We start from the raw sequence: 27,713 nt of genomic DNA, 5'->3' as shown, positions 1-27,713 counted from the left end.
GAGACTTGATTTGGCTTCCCTTAGTAACATACCTTTGCTCCTCTGCTCCTATACATCCCTCCCCTGATCCTACCGCAGTTGAAGTCCATAAACCCCCATGATTTTCTTGTTTAGCACGGAGACGGCGTTGGTGGAAATCTCCGAGACCATTCGGGAGTGTTTGGACGAAGGTGGCAGAGCGGCTCTGATTTTATTAGACCTCTCTGCCGCCTTCGATACTGTCCCTCACTCCCTTCTGCTTACCAGACTAGCGGCCATAGGCATCACAGGCTCTGCTCTTGACTGGCTAACGTCCTTTTTGGACAACAGATTCCAACAAGTCTGGATGCCGCCTTTCGCCTCCTCCCCCAAGAAACTTGTAACGGGTGTACCCCAGGGCTCCACTCTTAGCCCCCTGCTTTTTAATATATATCTAACCCCGCTTATTTTCCTTGCTGAACAATTGGGAGCAAAAATAATGGCTTACGCTGACGACACTCAACTCCTGTTTACTTGGCCCAAAAACAACCTGGATACATCTGGAGCCCAAACTTGCTTGTCATCTGTCTTTCGTTGGCTTGCCCTCGCCCAATTAAAATGCAACAAAAGCAAATCTGAAATTTTGCTTTATGGCTCCTTCCCAGACAACTTTGGCAACTCTCTCTGGCCAGCCGACTTACCTTGCCCCAAATCCATCGGAGGCCCTGCTAAAAATCTTGGAGTCTGGTTTAACAATGACTTCAGATTCGAGGATCATATAAAAAGACTTACCGGGATCTGTTTTTCTACACTTAAAACTTTACGCAGGTTCTTTCCACTTCTCCCGAGAGCGGCCAAAGAGACCATCATCCGTGCCCTTATACTATCCAGATTGGATTACGCAAATGGCCTCTTCTGCGGCCTTCCTGCTTATCTGATCCATCGCCTCCAAGTTATACAAAATGCCGCTGTACGGCTTTTGTTTAATATTCCAAAAAGTTCAAGTGTCCGTCAACCTCTCCGCACCCTGCATTGGCTCCCGGCTGCCCACAGGATTCTATTTAAAATCCTGGTCCTCGCCTTTTGAGCTGTTCACCAAGCTGGTCCTGTCTACCTGAGGAAAAGATTCTCCCTATATGTTCCCAACCGCCCCCTCAGATCAGCTAATCTGCACCAAATGATTGTTCCAAAATTCAAATACAGCAGGCTTGGCGGCCAATCCATCTCAGTCAGAGCGGCGAGAGCATGGAACACCCTCCCGCAGCAGCTTAGAACAGCTCCCTCCATCACTCTGTTCAAGAAAGGATTGAAGACCTACCTTTTTAACATCACTGTATAGGGTCCCCCTCTACCCTGCCTCTCACCCCTTTCGCGCCAGGATACTATTTTTTTAGTAACAGAGCGCGCTATAAAAGCCCATAATAATAATAATAATATTTACTGTAGCTCGTCCTTCCCCTCTACCCCTCCCTCCCTTTCCTTTATTTTTTTCTTCAATAAATCAAACTTAAAAAAAGAACACTACCCCTGAACGACCCTGCCTCTACCCCCACTCCTCTCTCTACTCTAAACCCTAAAACACTACCCCTGCATGATCCTCCCCACCCCAAGCCCTCTCCCTACCGTAAACCCTCAAACCCTACCCCTGGACGACCCTACTTCCTACCCTCAGTTCTCTCCCTACCATAAAACACTATCCAGCAAGGCCCCCTTTTACACTAAAATATGAACCCCCACCCCAAGCCCAATCCCCCTTACCTCTCTCTCCTTGTGGTTCCTCTCTCTCCCTGTGATTCCAGGTTCTTGCGGTCTGAGGGGCAGTGCAGGTCATTGTGAGGAAACAGAAGAGACTCTGTTACCTCACAACGAAAATGCATTGTAAAGACTACGAATTGTTACAACGCATACATGGTAACGCTTCATTGTAATGGCATGCAAGGTAACAGCCTCAATTTAAAGGCTGTTCCCCGGATAAATGTGGTGTAAAAGTTTCCCAAAAGCTCCTTGTGTAGTCAGGCTGTTCCCTATATTGTAAATGGACATGTACACTTTCTATGAGTACCTGGCTGTATAAAACTGGTATCTTGACTTTTATTTTGCCCCTGACATAATGCTAATCTAGTATGTATGCAGAGACCTAGCTTACCCATGGCAATTTGAGGTCCAGAACCTGTCTTTTGACCCAGGGGCTGCACTAGCATACCCACCTGATTGTCAGTGCAGACTCTTGTGCCTACATCCCATGTGCATGTCAAGTCTATGAGTGTGTGTGTTTGTGTGTTTGTGGTGCAGTGCATGTGTAGCACATGTATGGTAGTAGGAGTCTATATTTGTGTTTGTGTCCCAGGTTTAGCATAATAGAAGATGGAGAGCTTTCCCAGAGATTGGAAGTGTATTGCCTGCATTCCTGCAGCTATAGGGAGGGGGGAGTAGCAGACACTGAAGTGAGGAGGATGAAGACAGGGAGGAAAAGCAGACTGATTATGGCACTTGATATAGAACTAATGAAATCTGGTGTTGAAAATGTTGCCATCCAAATTTCAGTTCTAGAAAATGTGCATAGAAGTGATATCCGAACAACCTCAATTTATTTCAGTCAAAGTTGTTCAACAATAGGAGTACTCCACAAAGTGCTGCAAAGACAGCTGTGTGATGAGGACTGGTATATGCTTGGCAACCAGCCTCTGACACATGAGAAGGCATCACCTGAAGTCTGCAATTTATGCTGTAAGAGCTGAGGTTCTCCAAAGAAGTCTGCCTTCCTGCCTACTAAGAGAGGGAAGGAGAGTGCCTGAAATTGCAGGTGGAGACACTGTCAAGGAGGAGAAGCACAGCATGTTCCTGGTGTGAAGAACACCCATAGGAAGCAGACTACTCTAGAGAAAGTAGCCATACGCAACATTTGTTTTGAGGGAATATCTCTGTCTCTCTGCCCTATCCCTGCTTTTAATTGCACTAAGACTTTACAAGCACAAATACCATTGTATCCCCTGACTGTTGCTGAAGTATACAAGCTGGTGCTGTCTCTACCAATCACAGAGAAGAGGAGTCACGTATCCACTGAAGAGGAGCCCAAAGTCTGTAACTGCAGAAGACCAATGATAACTAATGAATAAGCCCAGATGCTGCAACTCTCTTGCACATGTACCTGTCTACCCCAGTCAGAATTTCCATAACTGCCATAGACGTTATGCCACTGCTCAAACGTGCCTTGCTAATTTCATCCAGTGATTCAATTAACAAAAATAAGCTGTGACTGAGGTGCCTGCAGAGAAGAGCTGCCACTGCCAAGGATAAGGAGTCCACTGTATGACACAATCTGCAACACTAGCAAGCCAGAAGAAGCAGGGCTTATCCTGCAAACAAAATGACGGACTAAACGTGTGGCAAGGAATCCGGCGCCAAGACTTCAAACTTCTTTCAAGAGTTAGTACCTGGGGTGAGAACTGCTGAACTGAGTTGTCAATCTACGAGCAGCGATAAAAATGATATATTTTATTATTAACCATAATTCATAACTGTTGGACCTAACCCTTTTTGCAGGGTCTCCCCAGATAGTTGCCTTCTGTTGATTAACTCATTTGTGTTGGCTTTTCCCTGCTAACCAGTGGTAAAGGCCTTGTGGTCTCTTCCTAAAACATGGTATAATTAGCATCTACCTGATTGGTACATTTAATTTACTTTTAAGTCCCTTGCAAATGATACTGTATGTACAATCAGCCTGTAAATTAAATCTACATGTGGACCTGCAGCAGTCATAGTGCCAACTACTGGAGTAGCTCTTTAGAAACTTGTCTCAGGCCTGCAAATATAGCCTTTAATGCAGTCTTAAACTGCCATTGTGACATGGCAAAATACACCTTTTGCCATGCCTAAATCTTCCTTTTTAGTAATCAGTTACCCCTAAGGTAGGCTTTAAATGCTCATAGGGCAGGGGGCATTGTACTCTGAAGAGCTGCCAGTGGAAACACACAAAGGAACCTGACATCAGTCATTGCAGCTTTCTTAGAGCCTTGACAGTAAGAAGGAAGAACTTTCCAAACCCTGAGGTGGGTGTAGTGTATGAAATCGCCCCACTTCAAAGTCTCACTGCAGGTATAAATATTGGACCTCCAGAGTCAATAATCAGTACACTCCTGAATCTGTGGAAATTACAGAATAAAGACTGCCTTACTCCTCTAAAGATTATCTTGCTGCTTTAGGCCTGCCTTGCTACCAAAACAACCACCCTGCTACCAAAGGCAGCCCTGCTTCTTGAGAATTGACTTGACCCCTAGTGGGCTGTCCTGGTGTTTGAGACTGCCCTCCTCTCTAAGAAGGAAGCTGGACCGGCTCCCTTTGTCCCAGGTCAACCCGAATGACCCCAAGGATCAGCTGGCTGACCTTGTGTCTGAGCTACAGGGACCCAATAAACTCCAGAGGCCTCTTTGCAACTGCCCTGCTGACCTGCTGCACTGGACCTGCCTGGCCCTACAACTGGGCCTGCACTTGGTGTTACAGCAACATCAGCCTGCGATGACTGCCACCATGAAGCAAAAACTGTACTTGATACCCGCCTGATCTTTGTGCTGCAGTGACGGCCATGTGTGATACTCTCCCTTCTCCTTCTTGCCTTCTCCACTGCAAATAGAACTCTTCTACCAGACTTTAAGAAGTCTTTTTCAGCGGGATTCACCTGATCCCTGTATTTCACATGCACTCTATCGCAGTTGAACTGTAAGTCTGACTTGCTCCCAGTCTGGAACGACCAGAAGATTGCGATTGACTGTTTGCTATATCTACCTAAAACTTTGAAACTGTATATCTCCTGTTCTACTGATTGGATTATTAGTTCTGGTATCCTATTATATAGTATAATTTTCTTGTTTTTAAAACGTGGTTTGAGATGTTTCCTGTGTTTTGTTTTAACTTATTACTGTTTGTGTGCTGCATAAATACTTTTCACAGTGCCTCTAACTCTGGGTGCTTTCGTGCCAAAATACCAGAAGGTTAAGCATAGGTTGTGGTACACCCTGACACGTACTGTAGTTGTACCCTGAGAATGGTTCTCAACCCCCCAACCAATAACCTCATTTCTTACAATAACTCTGCTTGCAGTGTACCGGGGACTTTAAGAATTAGAGCAGAGGGACAGATTTGGGGGACCTGGTGTAGTTTGGTGATTACTTGGAATCTTAACCAGGATTACAATCAAGTAATTTCATTCAACTGAATTGTGTAGTGCATAGTTATACTGTGATTGATGTATTTAGGTTTACATATAAGATACGAATAGGGCTAGATATTAAGCTACTGTGTCTATTGAGTAATTGTTCAATTCTGGGCTCTTGTCCCCAAAACTACCTCCCTGAGAAGACTGTGGCTGCTCGACCTCGCTACTCTGAGAATTAAGGACCAACAACGTTGTACCCGGCCCACTTTGTAAAGCCACTTTAGAATATACCACAAGATATTTGTGGCAAATTAGCTCAAGCACTCTGGTTCTGGCCCAGTGGCTCCTGTCTGCCCTTTGGTTTCCTGAATGGGACATAATGCTCTTATTCCTGAAAGGGTGTGGTAAAAGGATTTGTTGTTTCCCAGAGAGAATACAATTTTTACTCTGGAGAAAAAAACAGCAAAAAGAAAAATGCACATTTCCTTAGCAATTGCGCCAGCAGACTGTTTGTCTGATGGATAGTTTGAAATTGAAACGGTAGATGAGAAGGACAAATGGAAATCAATCATTTATGTAGATTTCTAAGGATAGTCCTTATTACTTTTGTGAATCCTCTTAACATAAGAAATGTAAGCAAATAGCAGATTTGTGAATTGCACCCTGCCTGCTTCGCGAACAAAACAAGGTATGGCCGACTGGTTAAAATAAATTATTAACTGAAAACACATCACACACCAATAACCTGTTGCAAGATTCAACTGGAATTACGTGTAATTTTTTTATAGTTTATAAAATGTGAAAAAAAAAACATACACTAGAAACAGAACTTTGATTTAAACATAACAAAATGTGAGGTGCACTTTTATAATAAGGTGTTTCTTACCAACTTCAGACATCTCTGGCACAGTGGCAACAAAGGGGCCATCCGAAAATTCAGGGGCATTGTCATTAATATCTTGAACCTTGATGATGAATTCGGACTCTGGTTCAAGAGGCAGATTTTTCCGTCTATCAATTGCCTGTGCGTGGAGGACATAGTGTGCTTTCTGTTCTCTGTCTAGACTTGTGGTTGCATGAATATCCCCTGTGACGTCGTCAATGAGAAATATGCTCCCCGCTCCTTCTCCGGTAAGGATGTACTTGACAGACCCATCTCCTTTATCGGAATTTGAGTGCAGCTGTAAGAAATAAAACATATATAGGAATCATCATCATACATGACAAGCCATATAACATCATCTTATGTATACATTCGATCCTTTAAAGAAAGTGCATTGATTAATACATATTTGCCCAAATCTTTGCTTCGTCTAATGGGGGCAATTGTATAATGAACCCACAATTTGAGTAATCTTTCACGAGGGATCACTTTATACAAAATTGTGAAAGTAAAACTTTGATGCTTGAAGAGCATTTTAAACCCTACCAGTGATTTTTTTTTAAAACAACCACAATGACTTTCATTTAAAAAAAATGTAAACTAATCTGACAATGTGCTGCAGGATGAAGAGGGTAGAGGATGAGCTTGAGACTAAGGGCCAGATGTATGACAATTTCATTTTGTGACTTCCAAATTGCAATTGTTAGCAACTCACAATTAGCGGTTACAATTCCAAATGAGGTTGCAAATGACCTACCTCATTAATAATCATGAGGACGGTTGCAATTTGCAAACCATTGGGAGCGGTCTGTAATCACAGGGATGGTGCCTGCAGGGGTCAGCAGACCACAACGTCTGTGATTGCTTTTTAAATATAGCAATTGTTTTCTGAAATGCAGCCAGTTTTCCAAAACAGGATGCATTAAAAAAATTAAAAAATAAAAGATTTCTCTTCATCTTTTAAGAGTAGGCAGTTGTCCATGGGATCAATGCCTGCTGTTAAAAAATGTTGGCACCCACTATTGCAAAGGGGAAGGAGTCCCTTAGGGACTATGAATGGAATAAATGTAATCAAATATCTAAATAGATATGTTATCGCGAGGTAGATATTAAGATTTAATGCAAATAAATAAATAAATAGATTAAATACTATGAATAGACGGGAAAACTGAATTCATGTTGTGCAAAATGTACATTTGTATATGCACAATTACAGAAAAGTTTATAGATCAACCGTGGTATTTAAACCAAAAGGGGCTTGCTGTCTAATTTGATTATTAGGCAAGTCTCCAGTTGTCTCAGGATTCTTTCTCTATTGCCACCCCGTCGTAGCTTTGGGATGGCATCAATCACAAAGTAAGTTAGACAATGGAGATCATTGTCGTGTACAGCCTTAAAATCAGGGGCCACCGGATAGGTGGTATCATTGTTCACAATGGCTATCAAATGTTGGAGAAAACGGGCATGCACTTGGAGCTGCCCACATAGTTGAGGCCACAAGTGCATGTAAGAACATAGACCGCATACTCTGTACAACATGTATAGTGCCCCTTTGTCTGTACCTCTTTAGGACTCAATGGTGTTACACTGTTTGTTCAATTAATGCCAAATTTACAGGCTCTACAGGAAGTACATTTGTAGAAGCCCTTCTTGGGTTGCAGCCATGTGCCACTAGATATTATCTCAGGGCTACTTTTAACCAAGTGCGTTCTCATGGAAACCGCATGTCTGAAAGTGATAGATGGTTTGGCGGATAAGCAGGGTGCCAAAACTGCATCCATTTTTAATATGGGCCAATTTTTTATTAATAATAGCCTTCAACTGCCTGTGTTGTCTGTTGAATGTAGTGATAAGACGGGGAGCCTTGTCTTCATCCCCCCTGTGTTCTGTGTCAGGAGGCCTGGTAACTGTTCCCTACAGAGATTCTCTTGTTTTCAGTGCTTCCTTATCATTAGCTTCCTTAAGGATAGGCCCACTGTATCCCCTAGCTTTAAATCTATATATACACACATATATATATATATATATATGTATATATATCTATGTATACAGAGGGAGAGAGAGAGAGAGCAACACCAGCTTCCAGCTGGTTCTGTTTGGCGGTTGGCACAGCGCTCTTGAACTGAGTTTGGAAGTGATGCGATACTTCACGCAGCAGGACCTCGCTGCTACAATTTATCCAATTACTTTGCAGTTGTGAAGAAAACAAAGTCGCACTCACGAATGAAAGTTTCACTTACAATTTATTTGTAATTGTGGAGTTTCGCATTTAAAATTCAAAAACACACCCAGCATGTTTTCGTCCCCCTGGACCTTCATCGGGGTTACCTGTTCTCCAGTCCTACATCTCTGTAGCTACATATATTTTTTAAAGTATTTTGTTACTTTCCTTGACCAAAGCTCATTAGTCAAATTACTAAAAAAAGTGGAGAAAAGTTCTCATATATACATTGTGCATACTTAATGTACTCCAAATAATTTGAACGTACAGTGTTTAAAAGCAAAGAATGTTTTTATATAATCATTCGGAGGTGCACATATCCTTCATGCTGTCTATACTGTTCTGCAATTCCATTCCCATTGTCTGTAAATGTGTAAATGTAAATGTATGTCTTTGTAAGGGCCATTTGGTTTGTGTGTGAAGTCATTTCAATATGAGACTGTTGTCATCCCAAATCGTGTCTATAGTGTCTTTAGTCCCCAATGATCATGATCACATCAAAGTAAAATACCTATATTATGGGGTATGCCCATGCTTATATGCTGTAAATCAGTTTACGTTATTCATGGTTGTGTGACGCCAACTCCTTGCATTGTGGTTGTTGTAGTTGGCCACTGTTTGATTTTATGTTTATTTACTGTCCTATTGATTTTTACATCCTTCGTGGTTGTTGTGGTTGTGTGATAGAATCAAGCTGAACAGCCTGACCTCTGCGCACTGTCACTTTTACCCTTCTGGGTTAAATTATACACATTATGCAACAATTTTCAAAAAAATTAGAACACCGAAAGCTGTGATGTTGATTGTATCCAATTGTATTGTGAAATCATAATAAGAAATTACATTGACATTCTCATGTAATTTATTCATTGGAATAAGATATTTTTTCACATCAAAAATGGTTTTCATCTTACAATTTTATGGCCAAAAGTTATCGTGCCCAATGCATTTCGGGCCATACGGCCCTTCGTCGGGGGCAGTACTTATCTGGCCTAAAGAGCTAGCAAGATCTGTGGATTCTACGAGAGTTGAGATGATTCAAAGAAGCATCCTCCGATGTGCTTGATGACGAGCCGTCTATGTCCCGCACTCTATTTCAACAATGTTCTACAGGCAAATCCCTGCTCGCGTTACTTGGACGAATTCTCAAACCCGGACCATGACCGCCACTCGATCTGTCTTGTTTAAACTGGAGTGCCTCTCCCATTACTAATTCTTGTTGTGGTTGTGTGCCAACTCATTCTATCATTCACTGGGTGGATAAGTTCTGTCCTGATTTTTGCCTTTAGATGTGCCAACAAAACATTCATATCAATGTTCTATTTGCCAGTCTTGAGTCAAGAATTACCCACCAGTGTGCCTTGACAGTGAGATGAATGCTTTCTTATAGTCTGTCACGACAACTGATTAGTTACTAACAGTGGTGAGATATACATATATATCATAGTGGCAGTTGCCACATTCTATTTAGGTCAGAATATTCATTGAGAGAGTGTTCTTTTGTTTTTCTAATACATTTGGCTTCATTTGACAAATCTGCATGAAACTCTACAAACAAATGTTCATTCTTCGAGGAAATTTCTATGGTGATCCGTCAAGCGGGAGCCAAGAAAAAGTCCCATAATGTTGATTTCCAATGTTAATCGCTGTTGGAAATTTCTGCCTTCGGTACAAAAAAAGCATAATGGATTTAAACCAAACTATAAAAATAGCTAGAACGTAAGTGAGACAGTGTGGTTTTTGTGATTTGGTGAAAATTCATAAAGTCGTTTTTTAGAAATATGCATTTAAAGAGGTGGTCCCGGTGGTAATGAAGGGATTACAAAGTGAGCATATCTGAACAGTTGGTCGTGCAAGAGTCCTCCGGTCCTGAAAATTAAAGTGCTAGGGCCCTCTGATTAGTCGAGGGAGCTTTCCCTCCCATAGTCTCAAAATATCCAGAGATCTCATTGGGTCACTGCAGCTCAGAGAAAAATGTTGAAGCCGTCATTACAGGACTTGGGGACTTTGTTCCTGTGACGTCAAGTTGCTTGTAAAGAAACCCAGTATAAGATAGAAGGGCAGCGACCTCCTGATCTTCTGGTAATTGTAGGGGGGTAGGGGGGGGGGGGTAGGATACGAAAAGAAACTTTGTGCTGCAGGTACTGTGACACTCTTGTTGGATCCAGTTCGGCCTTCCAAAGGGAGCCACCACACAAGGAGTCACCCTAATAGCACTGTGGAATAGCACAAGCTTCTTTGGGGGAAGCTTGCGTTGTACGACAGTACCATGAGGGTGGTATTTGTCAACCAACATTGTGGTACCCACAAAAAATCTATTAAAAGAGATGTAATGTGGTTTGGGCGACCACATGGTTGGCCACCTGTGTAGGCCAGACCCTGTGGCCAAACTCTGCTGTGCATTATTGAAGACTGTATGGAGTGTGGAGTTGGCTGCTTGCAAGAGTTTGGCTGCCAGGCCATGCGGCTAGCATCCCGCAAACCAAAGGCCAAGTGTCAGTCAGTCATATATCTTTTATTCGGTTTCCATAATTTTTTAGGAACCATAAAAAGTACATTAAAACAAACAATATATAAAAATTGGACGGCGGAAAGGGTTGGACCAAAATACAAAGTTTTCATAAATAAAAGATACATTATAAGGTTAAAATCATGCGGGGTTATTATACAGACTGTTGGTAAAGTGCGGGTGCATTAAAAGACGATTTAGTCATATTTACACCGATGTTTTATACATGTTTTAAGAAAACCAGCTACGCATTTGGCAATAAATTCAGAGTCTAGGTATTGTAGAGCAAGAAAAGCGGGACAACAGGATCTCAAACCCATAGATGACAATAGAGGGATAATCCAACGCTTTCGAGGTAATTCATAAAATCTGCAAAATAGCGTAACATGGATTGTGGATTGATCCGAAATATCATCACATGGGCACTTAGTAATAGATTTTGACCAATCTTGCTTTTTCGGAAAGGAAACAATACGAAAGAAAATATTAAAACGAAACCGGGTCAACAGATATTTTTCATATGCATTTAGGTGATATTTCAGGTAGGGTTGAATGCCTAAGGCAGATTGAACACTTAGGATCTGGATATTGGAAGTCTTGGTAATTTCTTTGAATATGCGGAGCTCCCTCACATGTGATAAGAATAACATTTTTAGGTTTTTTCTTGAAATGCTTGACAAGGTTGAGGGCACAAAGAAATACATGGTCATTTATATCCTTAAAAAAGTTGTTCACATAGGCCAGCCAGGGGATTTTTGTCCAGTTGGCCAGGCCCAGGCAGTCCATAATGAGTGAGCGGGTAAAATTACACTGCTCCGTGGTCCAAACTCGGTGCCATAAGAGAATGGGCTGGATTTTGATATTGTCCGTGATGTAATCCATGCCCAGCTCAATATGGCTACCGTAGATTGGAGCGCCTTTTGGGGTTGGCAGCATGTACCTAATAAAACCATTTTCTACCACCTGAAGAGCTTCTGCGGCAGCGTAGCCCCACACCCCTGCGCCATAGACTGCCACACTGTGGTATTTGGCATAGTATATTTTCCGAAGTTCTTCGGGAGGAGCAGTTCCAAGTTTACGTGCAAAAGTAACCAGGGCAGTTGTTGCCCGTAGAAATATTAATTTCCTACTGCACATGGCCTGCTTCCAGGACATTTTGTTGTCAAATAAAATACCTAGATAAGGGTGCGTATTAGTACTTTCCAACTTATCTTTAGTGATAAAGATCGGTTTAGGCTTCTTTACTTCCTTACCATTGTGCATTACGAAGGTCTTTTTAATGTTGACCGTCAGGTCCAGGGATGACATAAGATTACAGTAATTATTAAGAAGATGCTGCAGCTGGTTTGGGGTTCTTGCCATGATCACCGAGTCGTCCGCATACAGTAGTGCGGGAATAGGGCGATGGTCAATTGTTGGTAGGTCCTGGCTCCCTTCCAACATGGCTAACTCAAGGCCATCGGTGTAAAGGTTAAAAAGGAAGGGAGACACGACACAGCCCTGTCTAACTCCCCTGGTGACGGCAAATGATGGAGTAAGTTCGCCGTGCACTCCGTATCTCACTCTCGCCGAGACGTCTGAGTAGAGTTCTCGTAGAAATGTGACCAAAGGTGGGTCAACACCCAATTCGGCAAGAATTGACCACAATTTGGAATGAGACACGCAGTCAAACGCTGCGGACAGATCTACATACACTAGGTGTAGACTGCCATTCTTTGCCCCAGCATATTTACCAATAAAAACGGAGAGGTTTAGCGCCTGCTCTACAGTTCCCAGTCCCTCCCGGAACCCATATTGCAAATCGGTCATGATATTACTAGCAGTGGCCCAGTCCTGTAGGTGCTCAAGGACCAGCCGGCCGGCCACTATGCCAAGGGAATCGAGGAGGGATATGGGCCTGTAGCATGCAGGGTTATTACAATCTCCCTTTTTAAAAATGGGGAGCAAGGTTGAGGTAGATCATGAGTCAATTAACCCCAGTGATGTGGCAGCTTCAAGAACACGGGTCAAAATCGGTGACCATAATTCCTGATTATGGGTAAAGAAATCTAACGGTACCCCATCCGGGCCGGAAGCCTTGCCAGACTTAGAAGCTGACGGGCGGTGATAATTTCATTATGCACAAATGCTAACTGGATGGGGTAGATACTGGTGGTGTGGGGGACTCCTGCCCTACCTTTCCCATTGTCATTCTGAGTTAAATTGTCTGCAGAGAAAACTTTTGAGAAATGGTTAGCCCAGCTCACTGCAGTTACTGCCACTTCTAACCTGGGTGCAGAGCTTGAGTCTGAGAGAAAAGGGGATCTGACTACTCACCAGAAACCTGAGCAGTCCTTAGTACGGCAGCTCTTGTGGAGCTGTTCCCAGAGATCCTTCTTTATTTCCCGTCTGCAGCTCTTAATGGCCAAGTTATATTCTTTTCCTAATTTTCTGACTTCAAGTGGGTCTCTTATTGGGTTGCGTAGGGCCTCCTTTAAAGATGAGAGAGCCCTACGACATTGGGGATTAAACCAGCCTTTCACTTGAGAATTATTAGAATTTTGTTTACGGGATAGTTCCTCTCTAATAATTGTGGTGATCTCAGCAAAACTGGTTAAAATCAAATCCTTAGGGGACTCTAGGTCTAAGCGTGTTTCCAATAAGGGGAGTGCTCTTTTTATTATATTAGCTGACAGTACATTCGGGTCTACTTTCGACCATTTAACCGTATAGCCGTTCAACTTGGCTATGGACAAAGTTTGTTGGTTAAGCAGACTGGGAATCCTAGGTTGTTGATAGGTGCACTGAACTGTAACAGTAAGGCTGTTAGGATAGTGATCGCTACTAATATCCACTCCCGTTGCAAAGTTAGACAGGTGTGCTCGCATGTTATGTGTGCATAATATGAAATCTATAACACTCAAATGACCCCTCCCATGGAATGTAGGGGAAAAGGCTATAGGACGGGCTACCACGTCATTTGCAAAACCCAAATCTAGGGAGAAAAGATGTTCATTTAAACAATTCCCGGGGTTAGAATGAGTATAATGGGCTAAAGGGCACCCACATTCGTCTGTAATACCACACTTAGCATTTTCGTAATTAACACACAAAGGAATATTAAAACCACCGCCCCAAATCAAATTAAAAAAAGATACTGGGTATCTTGACCGTTGCTCCATTAAAAAAACTGATATTTCATTTAAAACAGTTACAGATTCAGGTAGAGACAAATTATTGTAGAAGTTAACCAGAAAATAAGAGGACCCTTTCGTCACCGTTATTCTAAGAATTTGGTAATTCTCAGCTATCTTCAGTTCAGATATTTCCTTAAGTGGAAGGTCGTTGGATAGATAGATAATTAGACCTCTTTTAGGTCTACCTGAAGGAGAAGGACGAGCACTTGAGTGGAACGTCTTATAACCCTGTAAATGAATGGGAGAAATCAACTAAGTCTCCTGGAAACATAGTATGTTGTGTTTACGAATTGTTTCGAGCCAGCAATCTTGGTCGATTTTTGTGCGTAACCCTGCTACATTCCAATAGATCATGGACAGGCTTAAGGAACAAATTGGATCAGTAGAGGGCAAAGGGGGAAGAAGGAGTTTGAAAGACTTCAGTTAGGAAGGGCAGGTCAGGAAGGGAAGGATTATGCGATGGATTGTGGGAACCATCCGACGCTGGGCATCGGTCCCGATTCTGTAATTTAGAGATGCTCTCTGGTGAAGGATTATTAGAAAGAACTTCCAAAATGGAAACTTCTACGTTCTCAATACCTGATTTCATTACAGCTACATGGTCCTATTGAATCGTGTTGGACATATTTGCGAGTCAATCTACCCCCTCTAGGCTCGAAAGAGCCACAAAGCGATTGGAAGTAGCAATATTAAAGTTTGGGCCCGGGTTGCTCTTGGGGTTCATTGGGTTTTGAATTTCAACGAGGGCTCTTGGGTAGAAGTAGCTTAGTGATCTAGTAGATATGCCTCCCTCATAGCTATCGCTATACCAGTCTCTGATGAAGTTTGTAGCCCTATAGTCTTTAAAATGTATAATTACACTGTCCCTTTGTACATCCTTGGGTCTTTCTCTCAACCATAGTAGCCTCCTAACATTTAAAATGTTACCATCGATACTTGCCGGTAATGGCCTGTTAACACTTAACCAATACGTGACCTTGTTTTTCAGGGTCTGGTAGTTTTCAGATTGTCCTGGCTTCAGCTCTGGAACCCCAGTTAACACTATTACGTAAGGTTCTGCTTCAGGCGGGAGGTTTACGTGGTGCACTTTCCTTCTGGGGTTTTTGGCCGCCATTCGCCTCCCCCCAGAATTATCAGGTGCCTGTCCCCTTTGGTTAGATTGCTCTGATTCTCGAGTTTCTCTGGGTTTGGAGGAGGGGGGAGCTGGCTTAATAGGTTGACTAGAGGGAAGGATAAATTGAGTAGTTGATTGGGACTTACCCCTAGAAGGACAATCGCTAAGTTTGAGTTTTTCTACAGGTACAGAAGTGTTTAATGTATACCTGGTTGTAGACAGTTCTCTAAGTAAGTTCATGTTCGAGATCCCTGTGGCTTGGACTGACTCAAGTTGGTCTGCTATTCGCTTAACCCTCTCTACGAGGGGCAACAGTTGGGATTTCGTCTGATGGTCTATATTTCTCATGAGATCGTCTGGCAGAAGCGTGTGCAGGGGATTTTGTTCAGTTTTACTTTGCGGGTCAATACTAGAAGTTTTGATGGTTATTGAGGGTTTAGAATTTTTTGCTCTGGAACCTTTTTGTTTATTTCGGCCCCGTTTTCTTTTTATGGGGAGAGATGGCACTGGTGTTTCAGCACTAATGGTTCTTGCTGGGAGTTGCTCATCGAGCGAACTATCAGTAGGGGAATCGATTGTGATATTGGTAGAATTACAAACCCCCAAACTGGCCGGACATTCGGATAAATCTTGGAGTTGGCGCGGGATACCAATGTCCATTAATAGAGCAGACCCAGAATGAGGCAGAGATGGAGAAGAGGCTTTCTGGATGGGGCCGAGGGAGGAGCGTTTGTTGAGCCACTCTGAGGATATACGCCGTTCAGCCTGCTCTATTTCGTGTTCAACGACTGAAACGACCCTAGTGATGTAGTTATCTAGGGTCCCTTTAAAGGAGGTGGATGAGCCCCCCGCTAGCAATTTGCCACCCAGGTTAGATTTCGTCGTCATTTTCAGGTAAGGAACATACAGTGTTATAGCAAGATTTTAAGCAAAAAAATGTTCACAGCAGTTCTTACTTCTGAGTCCAAAGTGGGATTAGCAGATACCAAATGAAAGGGGGGGCCCAGCCCAGCTCTGGACAGCCCTGGACGGCCACAGAGGGCCCGCCCTTTGCCCGGGCACTCCTGTGACACGGGGAAAGATGCGGCAATTTATGCGCCTCCTGGTGCGTTACTCCCGTTGTGCGGCTTCCGGCCGCAAGGTCCTCTGGGGAATGTAGTTCTCCCCCTCGCAGGCTCACCCCCGCACGGCGGCCGCAAAGTTGCCACGAAGATGCGGTGGCGGGGGGCAAGCAGGCACGCCAACACAGACAGCGGGTCCACCAGCGTCAATGACCCCCAGATTTGAGCGCCCAGCAAAGTGCAGGTAGGGTCCCAATCTCGCCAAAGTTGTTTTAAGAAAGAAAATAGCAGCCCCGCACCACCGGGAGTGATGCGCCTATTTGTGCGCCTCCTGTCTCGTTATTCCCGTTGTGCGGCTTCCGGCCGCAAGGTCCTCTGGGGAATGTAGTTCTCCCCCGCAGGCTCACCCCCGCACGGCGGCCGCAAAGATGCCATGAAGATGCGGCGACGGGTGGCGAGCAGGCACGCCAACACAGGCAGCGGGTCCACCAGCGTCAATGAACCCCAGATGCGAGCATCCACCAAAGTACAGGTAAGGTCCCAATCTCGCCAAAGTTGTTTTAAGAAAGAAAATAGCAGCCCCCAAAGGCCAAGTGGAATAGGGGGTTTCCAACCATGAAAAGGCTGGGCACAAGACTTGGTGGTAGGCCAAGCCTTTCTTCCAACTGCCTATTGCTTATGGCTGAAAGCCTTGCTCAGTGGGGGAGTTGACTGAATATGGTCACATATTCCCAGAAATTCACTGAATAAAACAAAGGTAAAGTGACATTATATTTAGCTATATTAAAATCAATGATGACATTATCAAGTCATACAGTGCCCTATAGGATATTTGGAATGGAAGTAATTTAACATGTTACACATATGCACAATTTTCTATTCTATTACCTTCTTAAAGGCATCACATGACCCACAATTGTAAGTCAATTGTTTGATGGGTATGCATTTGACACAAAAACCACAATGTCTGCCAGACCCTGTGGACAACACTTCATAGTTTGGAAAAATACACTACAGACATTCCTGAGATGGGCACAATGGCATATAATCTCAGATGCATGTTTTCAATGTCAGAGTGAGATAAACAACCTCTAAGTGGGACACTTTTACATTCAACATTATTCAACAATCTGCAATGGCACCAAATCTTCAGAAAGTTCTGGAAATAAACATTCACAACTTATAAACTTCTTCACTACATAGAATTTGTCTATAGCACTGACTTACAGCTATTTAAAATGTGCACATGCCTAGATATCTAGTGGTGGGAAATTTATGATCAACAGAATTTTTTGCCTTTCTCATACTTTTTGTGGAACACACTTTGGATTTAAGTCGCAACCTACCTTGAAACATACCCCTGCAACCTACATCATTCCATTAATTTCAATTTTAAAATTGCAATGTACTGAAACAAGCATCAATAGGCAGTAATGCTTTTACATTTTTGGACCTACCATACTGCAAGCTGAAAACATTATTTTGCAAGAAATATTTCTAGAAGTAAATCCCTATCTCTGTACCCTACACACGTTTTTGAAAATCTCACACGCTTTTCATTTTATTTTTTATCTTTAGCAATGTCTGGACACAATATGCCAAACCAAAAAATACTCTCCACCAATATGCTTTGGTTAGTTTAAGTGTCTGCTCCTAGGTATTGTGTAGAATTATTTACATTATATAAACGTGTCAATATTTTGTTGTGTCATCAAATCTTGCAGAATTTCCATATTGGACATCTCACGAAATGTGCAAAATTTCTCATGACATGAAATTTCTCATGATTTTTTTTCACGATACTCTAATTCCGGTAGAAATGTCTCAATAATTGATATTTCTCCCCAAATGTGGCACTTTTCCCTTGAACCAGTATCTTGTCTACATTGTCTGACTTTTTGTAATAGGTACACACTTGCTGAAAAGTTATGCGAGATATTGCTACTTTCCATAATTCTGTAAAAATATATGTATTTGATGATGATGAAGAAAACTTGTATCGCTCACAGCTGCTTCGGGGAGCGTCCAGGTGCCCAGCACAGGTCAGATGTAATATAAGATCCTGATATTTTAATCTTGCACACACGCCAAGTCTTCTGCCTTTTTTTAAATGCTGTAACATTGCATACTGGGCAGAGCTTGAGCGGTAACTTATTGCAATCTGCTGGTCCTAGATGGGTAAGTGACCTATCTCCCACTCTAACATTCCGAATTCTGGGAGTCACTGCTAGCAATTTATGTGCAGACCTCAGGTTTCTTGATGGGGCATAGAAACTGAAACTTGTTCTAAGGTAGACCACATTGGTCTGCTAAAATGCCCATGAGCTAGTGCTAGAGCCTTGTACAAGATTATTTTCCTGATAAGAAGCCAGTGAAAAGCGGCAGATCAGAGGATATACGCTCTTTCGAAGATTCAGAAGAAAATGGGCTGACACATTTTGGACCACCTGAAGCTCATCCAACATGTGTTGCGGCATACCAAAATAGAGAGCATTGCCATTGTGGAACCTCGAGGTTATCAGGGCCTGGATAACTGTTTTTTTGCAATTAAGGATAGATAGTGTAGAAACTATTTAGGGACCGCAGTATACCAAAGCAGGTACCTATCACTGACTTAATTTGTGGCTTAAAGGACGGACGATCATCAAATTGGCCCCCAAAGCTCTTATCTATGCCTCTCGGGGGCCCTGGTGGTTTATCCTTCGGTCAAACAGTCTGCCAGGTTTCTGGAAAAGTATTGCCAACAAAATAATTTCTGTTTTGCCAGCATTATACCCGAGCTGGTGAACATTCATCCAGTTGAAAACTGCAGTCAGGCAGGTTTTAATCAGCATCTCTAAAATCTCTTCTCCCTTGCCACATGAGAACAACAGCTGAGTAGCATCAGCGTAGGATATAACTTTAGCCCCAGGAATTCTGCTATTTGAGCAAGAGGAGTGAGATATGTAATAAATAAAGTTGGGCTCAAAGCCAAGCTTCAGGGATCTCCCACTGAAAACTCAAGGGGTTTCGAGGCGGAAGGAGGAGTCCCAACCCGGCAGACTTCTGCCTTCTAAAAAGGAGGCGAGCCAGTCCAAGACTTGACGCACTACACCAATGGACTGAGGGTGCGGCAGAAACCTGGAGCAGGGGACCAGATCAAAGGCTGCTGATAGGTCTAACCAGATCGGCACCGCCTTTCCCCAGCATCTAAAATGCCTTTGATGTATTCCGTTACCTCCATTTCATGACAACAGTCTCACATTACGCAGACACCAACACGAGCTACATTTTGCCTTCGACTTAAAAAAAAAAAACCTTTACAACCTGCTTGTCATTCATAGTTGAAAGCATTTTTCATCTCCTCAGGAACATTATTAATTGAAAGATACATGTTCACTTTTGCCATAAGTGGCCTGCCTTGCTGCATATTCTTCTGAGACTAATGTATAGCACATTTAAATACTAAAGAAATACTTGGGAATGGGCTAAAAATAAAATCAAGTAATGAATGCTCTTTAAAGCTCTTTACAGCAAATGCTTTTTTTTTCTTCAGATTTTACTTTCCCCTTGTAAATTAAAGTGTGAATATTTAAAATGTCAATTATTTATTTTCTTCTTGAGCCTATGACTGGAATCGACTTCTGCTCCATGGCAGCATGCCAGATGTCTGTGTTAATTTATGTGCTTACATCACACAACAAGACAACATTAAATATTAAATCACAGGAATAGTAAAACAATTTAGAAACAGATACGTCATTGGCAGTGTCAGCTGCCCCATTAATATCTTGTAATAACATTCCTTCTGGCTGTCTTAGCAGGTGTGGTTGAAAAAATGTGAAGAGGCTAAATCAGCATGCAGCAAAACCTCAATTACTCTTTTCAGTGAAATTCATATAATTTGAAAGATGTAGTGCTTCTTAGCGGGCACTTATTATGGCTCTCTATAATTCCCAATTGACAGTTCGCTGCATACTTACATGCGTGCAAGAATTTCCTTAGAAGCAGAGGCCCATGGCCACAAACATCTTTCAGGTATAACCATTATGGCATGTCTTTTTGACAGCATTATCGATATATAAAAAAAAAACAGAGGACATTCCCAGTATTTCGACACTCTTTGGATACTGAACACCGCACTACTGCATTTTTTAAAATGAGTTCCAAGAAACATACCGCTATACAGATTTATGGACATGTCAACAGAATGAAAACAAAACATGTTGGCTTTTTTTAAAACTATTACATCTACACAACAATACTGACTGTCTCACTGCAGCAAAGTCCGAGCAGTTCCTGAAGAGGTGTGGCGCAGCGGCCAGATCAGCCGACTCCGAAACATGGGGGCTCACAGTTCGATCCCTGGCACCGGGTTAGCCTAGCGGCGCATTGATACTCGCAAACATTTTCCCGGGGGCCGCAAAGTTTGCTCTTTGGTGTGACCGAGGGCCGCACTGATGCCAGCAGGGATGTAAGGTCGGTATAGGGAAAGCAAAGCATGCATATTTAGTGGCTGAAATCAATTGTGCAATTTCAAACCAGAAAACCTGTGATGAATCCCGGCCTCTCCACTTGACCAAATTGTTTGACCCTGGGCAATTGTTCAAATTCAATTTCCCTCCTTTTTCTTCATTATCACATATAAGAGGAACTTGAAATACATGACTTCGGGATGGATGCTGTTCAAAACCATCTTCTGTGCTTGGATATAATCACTAATGGCATTGTTGTCAGAGTGTGGATGGGCATGAAAGTTTCTACATTCATGTTTGAAAACCAACACTTCAAGAAAAATACTTCTGAGTGCACTGCTATGATTTGATTTACTACGGTAAAATGGTTCTACAGGTCAATGAAATACACTTCTTGAATTTTGAAAAGACTGTCGTATTTCTACATGTTTGCTGACTTTAATAATGAAGGTGTTCATAAAGTTCAGGGCCTAGTTACTTCCTACCCTAACTGTAATTAACCTTTAAATAAGTGCTTGCTGTATATTTAACATGTTTATTCATGTTAATGCTGAATCGAGGAAACAGCAGCCCAGTGCTGCTTGCTGCCCAGGGGGGTGCATGTAAGGATCAGGAGCGCCGCATGTGGCCCCCGGGCCGTACTTTGAGTATCACTGGCCTAGCGCCTTGTGACTCTGGGCAATAGTTAGCTTAATCTTCCCGACAACCCCCAGCGGCTTCACACCCTCAGGTAATTGTTCGCGCTTTACAAATACTGGTATTTATTTATTTGGCATTCATTTCAAATACATCAATGGTGTTTGCCAACAACTGAATTTGAACCATTAAAGTTATAGAAAACAGTATCCTCAAATTATGTTTTAAACTCAGTTTACATGATATTCATAGATGTCAAAGTTTCTGTTATATCCTGTCAATGACAGAAATGCTGATGTTAGTACTAAAGATACCGGGTAGTTTATTAGCCGGACCTTATTAAACGCTGTCATCAAATCCACCAAGATGCATATGAATGCCCTCCACAAATGGTGATGAATCAACCATGCAATCGAGAGTGACTGATCAGCCACCTTGTCCTGCTGATTCCTCTATGAAAGACCACCAGAAAGGTACTTTTAATATAGTTTGTCATGATGCTGCCGAATACTTTTAAATATGCTAACTTTAATAGGTGTCGACATACTGATGCATTGTCTGCTGGACATATTTATGGCAACATACCCTATGTAGAGAAATCTCCATCACACAGGTTGTGAACTCTAAATAATGCCCCTTCAGCGTGAGAAAAATATTACCAATGCCAAACCCTCTTCCATTCCATGCCTCCATCTTCCAAGTGTGTGGAGATTTAACTAGTGCACAATATGAAAGGGATCACAGTGCTGGGAGAGACACCACATATGTTAAAAGAGGGAGGCAGAGACAGGGGAGTAACTTGTTGGTGTCACATTCTACTGCCCATGAGGTGGGTAATTGGATCTGTGACCCCCACACATTGTACATATTTATGTGTACAGAGATGTGGGCTTGTCTTTGTGCATCTGTACATGTGTGCCTGTGTGGGTGTGCCTGTGGTGGGTTATGTGAGGGGTTTGTCTGGGTTCGTGGAGTTTTGAGCTAAAAAGTGAGTGCCCACACTCACTGGTGAACAAAGCGATACCAAAGGGAATGATGGACGGAGCGCCTGAGCAAATCAAACACTCACCCCCGTCAACTGATCTGGGTTTAATCCTTCATCATTCTTTAGCTCACTCCACCACCCCAGTTCAGACATGGCCATATGCAAATCAGTCTGACCCAGTGCCACTCACTGGTGGACATCACATCATTAAGGAAAGGCAGTGATGAATTACCCACCAGATATGTGTATGCCATTGGGATCCTCTGAAGGCAGATACAACCCTTAAGACAGACAAATGCCCACCATCATAGCTCAATAAATGCTGTTTTGCGCATTGCCTTTGTGATTGAAGCAAATCTGCCACAAAGGTGGACAGAAAATATGTCCGCAAACTTTAGATCTGACTCTTCATCTACAGTTTATTGACAGTTGTGTAACATTAAGCATGGGCTCCAGTCTACATGTCATACACTTCGGCATTTTCCAGCATTGTGCCACAGAAACACTCTAGACGAGGGTGTGGCTCGATATGAGCACAGCTTGTGGGAAAACGTCACATTTTCGCCAAAGGACACGCTGGAAACCGCAACATCGTGTTATTAAAAGTATACTAAAAAGGATGTTTTTCAATGGTTCATGTGTAATGCTCCAACAACAGTTTGATGAGCGCATGTAGAGCATTTCACAAAAGTAATGTGCGCTGTGTTGCTGATTCTCCAGAACCGAATATTCCTGGAGATCATTTTATCAAGCAGCAGCTCTATTACGCTAGCGAGGGATTGTTCTAGAAAGTATGTACACTGGTAAATATACTTTTCACATCTTATAACAGTTGCTATTCTTTTCAAGCTGATTTGAGTGCGACTTTGCTGATGCTCAAAAGTTGCAAATTGATTGTGATAATTTGTTAAGACTATTTATATGGCTTTTTTTTCTATGAGAAACCCTAAGTGCGATTAAAAAAGGAGAAATGCAAACACCTTCATGCAGAATACTCGAAACGACCATTAATGTACATGCTCGTTTAAATTCCGACTATCCTCTAATATAGAATACTCCTAGAAACAGGAGGTGTAGGACAATTTTCCTTGAAAAGCTACCTCATTCATTTGGAATTGTTGTACAACAGTAGGCACTGCCACTGCATTTGAAAGGTTGGGTAGCTTCTGCTCATGTCCTCATTTGGGTTTCTGGGTAAGTGTATTTTTTATTTTATATATTTTTATGATTGAGCAATTCATAAGTATTACATTGAATGATTTGAGAAGAAACAGACATCTACCAATATGTTAATACACGTTTAAGACTACATGGATTAATTGACAATGTCATATCACAAGGCAATATGTTTTTAATATAAAGGGCTGACCAAAAAGTGCTAAGTGCAATTTAAGGCGCTGCAATCAGTTATAGAATGCCCCAAAACAATCAGTTCTAACTATAGGCACACATTACATGTTACACACACCACTACTGTATGCAAAATCGTATCTCATCTTCTCTCTTCTTCTGTACTTTCTGGTCTATTTAAAAGATTGCAGCATTTGTTCTTTGTTTAATGTATATCTAGTACCCTTCACCACCACTATTAGCTATGTCAAACTGTTCTCTACCCCAAATCTCTAAACATTTAGATAGGCACCCACTCGCCTAGGATAGGCCTCCTCAAAAATCTTACAACCGGATTGTAAGTTGGCAGTCCAATGGACCGCCAAACCCCTGGTGGCAGTGCTACCGCTGCACCGGTGGTCCGACCAGCGTATTACAAGTGGGTGGGACGGACCACCATGGGACCACTGCTACCATCGGGGATTCACAATCAATCTTCCACTGCAACACCGCCAAGCATATTAGGAATCTCCTCACTGCCACAGTTTTCATGGCAGTAAGCTCTCCATAAAAACTGTGGTGGTGAGGAAACCCTGTTGCCTCAGGGCCATCGAGTGCATGCAGGTGGGCATATGTTGTGCCCTTCTGTGTGCATGCACCCTAGTTCCTGCATGGATTGTGCTGCACCAGTCCGTGCCATGCAGGAATGGGCTTTGGCATACCCATTGCAGAGTCCTTCTAAGGCTCACCACCTCCGACCTCCAAAGCACTGCCCGCCAGACCACAAATATACTTGTAACCTTACAGGCGGAGTGTGGATAAGTTTGCTGGTGTAGGAACGGTACGCTGGTGTGGCGGCCTACTCCGACAACAAACTGCAGTGAGGCCCTTATTTTCTTGCATTTTGGCTTGCCAGTGTCTCAGAGAAGGAACTTCCTCTGTTCTCCACTTCTGCACTATTAAGCTGCGTGGGACAGAAATACAAGTATGATGTAAACACTACATTCTTTTATTAGCCCTTCGATTGACAGATGATTGGCAAAACAAAGCAAACATGGGCTCCGACAATATATGACTCTGCGTTATATCTGTAAGCTTCTGGAGAATATTCTCCCAAAAATGTTGACTTGCGGGCATGTAAAAAAAATATGCCACCAATCTTCTGCTCCATCTAGCGTACAACAAAAACACTGATCTGGCACTGTGGCATTTTTCTGATGTTATCAATGGGGAGAGTAATAGGCCAGCAACCTTGACAAGTGCACCATTCTTTTAACATTTGCAGGACTTGTATCTGAATTCTTTGGTGATTGAAGAGCCAGTTGAATGATTGATTTTTATCAACAGTTTGTCAGCTAAAGCACACTTAATGTTGTTCCACATGGCCCGCTACCAGTTTCCTAAGCCTTTTAAATTACTTTTCTATAGCAGGCGGTGCATCAGCACTTATGTCTCAGGGATTAAAGTAGTATAGGTTGAAGAAGGAAAGCTAATAATCTGTTGTCCACTAAATATCAGTTCTCTGGCTTCTGTCCCTAGGTATAGGTTTATTTAGCCCCACTTTAGGCATCTTTCACTATTGTACAAGTCACCTAATCTGGTGACTCCTTTATGGTTCCAGCATTCCAAAATCGCATTAGGGATAATAATACTTTAAAGTTTCCAATCTCATATTTTAACGAAGTGGACAAGGTGATCCGAGAGTTCATCTGGGCTAAGAAAAAACCTCAGATCTATTTTGCAATGGGATGTAGAACAGGTGGGTCTTGCTCTACCTCATTTGGTTACCTATTATCAAGCTGTGCTACTTAGTTTAACAACTCAGCTTCTGGCGCCTAATTCGAACTTCAATAATTTTCTATTATAATGGAGACTGCAATCAAGTTACCAGCATTCTTGCACACTGCAAACCTACCAAAAAAGACAAGGTTGTGAGTGCATTTTTTAGCCGCATGCAGCGACTCAATAAGAAATACAACGTCTCATCATGCCATGCATATTCCTCATTACACGACTGTAAGATATGCAGCATTAAACTCTCCCAAAAAGGGGTCCAGCCCTATACTATGTTAGGTTTTTGTAAACTAGGGGATTTTTACAATGGGGCCAATTTGATGACATGGGATGTTTTTATAAAACAATTTGAAGCACGGAGCAGCAATCTTTGGTTAAGTTTCAGGCAGATTACATACTTTCTTTTAACCAACTATAGAGGAATTAGCGAGAGTGTTAGATTAATTTTAAAAGCAGTCTTTGAGCTAAATTTAGCTGGTATAGGCTACTACGTCAGGAGATGAATACGAATCTTATTGAAGCAATGCTCCCAAAAATTGCCAGGAAACCAGCTGCTGGTTTAACAGACAGGAATGGCCAAGACTATATGAGCTTGAGCACAGGGCGTTGAGGGCAGTCAATTTCCAAGGAATGTCCTTCCTCTCCAGATGGGTTGCATATTACACCTCTTCCAGACTCCATAAATGTTTTCCTACAACACCGAATCATAGCTTTAGATGTAATCTGTCAGAGGCGGGGGATTGAACACATATATTTTTTACTTGCCCAAGATTACAGTACTTTTCGGAGGAGGTGTTCATGTTTATTAGTAAATGTCTGTCGAGAGTTATCCTTCCATGTGCATCACTGGCATTGTTTGGTTTCTCCTATGTAGTTGGACAGCTCTCATTTTATAGGCAATGCTTTGTCTTTTTAGCCATAGCAGTAGCCAGATCTCTAATATTACAGAACTGGAGATCTCAGAAAATCCCTACAACAGCTCAATGGTTATTGAAGTTGGAGAGGACCTACAAATTTGAAGAGGCCTACGCAAAGAGGTTAGGGGTGTTGCAGAGATTTGAGAGGACATGGGAGGGTTTTGCTGCCACCATGCATACAAATGATTCTGTGTAATTTACTTTGATGATCTTTTGTATACATTTGAGTTCCAGCAGTAACTGACCTTGGGATGATACCCTAATGGTTAATAGTACCCAGGAGAAAGCTCAGAAGGTAGATTTAACTTGATCATACTGTACCATAATTCAAAAGGGAAGTATATAATTATTTAGGACATCAAGGTAGGGAATGCAGGTTATCATTCAGCTGCTTTTAAGAGTGCTGGTACTGCACACCATCTAAAATACGTTATGAAATTGGGCTTTATATTACTGTACATTTCAAATATGCGATCCAATATTCTATAGGTGTTTTAACCTTTTTTCTGTATATTTTGTTTACCACATTTATCATGTACAAATGGAATATGAAACTCGTTTCACTTATTGTCTATTTATAATATGAGATTGTGAAGTTTGTAAATTTGTCTGCTTTATGTAATGTGCGATGTTTTTATGCTAAAAAAAGGGGATAATAATGCCAAATGATCAATAGTCTTCTAATAGAGTAAACGTATGACTAGTTGTGACTCCCCAAACCTGGAAAAGATCTCTCATGGGATATTTCAGTTCATATAATTACTTATATCTAGTTCTTTTGGGAAGTTTGGGTATTTTCTTTTTTTAAAAGCGATAATTCAATCACTGACTCTTTGTCCATTTGTATCAAAATAAAGTTGTAGAATATTTCAGTGTTAATCATAATTTGAGCTATATTGTCCAAAACTGCATTGTTGTAGTGTGTTTGACAAAGAGGTAAAGCTAGCATCCCTTGCGATTTATAGAACTGCAATTCTGCTATTTTTGTCCTGGGCTTTCTAATATTCCAAATTAATTTAAGAAACAGTTGACCGAGTTCTCTAAAATATTCATTATAATGGGTACTGTAGTGAACAAAAAAGCAATAATGGGAGAATTGACATCTTAATCAAGGCTCCTCTTCCAGGAATGGATAGAGTGAGACAATTCCTAATGATCAACAATGCTTTAGTTTTATGAAAGGTCACATTGTAATTTAAATCAAATAGTTGAGAATAGTCACACATTACACAGATGCCTAAATATCTGATATGTCATTGAGGCGAATATTGAGACTGAAGTTCCCGGGGAAGATCATTTGAAGATGTATTAAACAGTAATATTTCTGCTTTTGTTAGTTTGACTTTATAACCTCCGACTCCAGGAAATTCTGCAATTGTTTACATCATGAGCTGAATATTTGCTGGGTTAGGTTGAAGATATTAAATGATATCATAAGAAAAAAGCTTTTTTTTGAGCATCCCAATTTTGGAGGAATGATAGTATTATCGCTATGGTCTTAATTGCTATTGGATAATTAAATAT

The 27,713-nt window shown here is 42.0% G+C and overlaps 1 protein-coding gene across 1 annotated transcript in view; it reads right to left on the bottom strand.

Annotated features, from left to right (window-relative positions):
• CDH18 (cadherin 18) overlaps window positions 1-27,713 on the bottom strand; it is a 2,230,955-nt gene that overhangs the window by 1,178,888 nt on the left and 1,024,354 nt on the right. The window contains exon 6 of the mRNA XM_086965396.1: window positions 5,997-6,291. Within this exon, the coding sequence (XP_086821522.1) occupies window positions 5,997-6,291 (295 nt within the window). The remainder of the gene's footprint in view (window positions 1-5,996; window positions 6,292-27,713) is intronic.

Source organism: Lissotriton vulgaris, chromosome 4_1 (assembly GCF_964263255.1).
Source record: "Lissotriton vulgaris chromosome 4_1, aLisVul1.2, whole genome shotgun sequence".
NCBI lineage: Eukaryota > Metazoa > Chordata > Amphibia > Caudata > Salamandridae > Lissotriton > Lissotriton vulgaris.
This window is presented reverse-complemented; position numbering and strand designations above follow the sequence as displayed.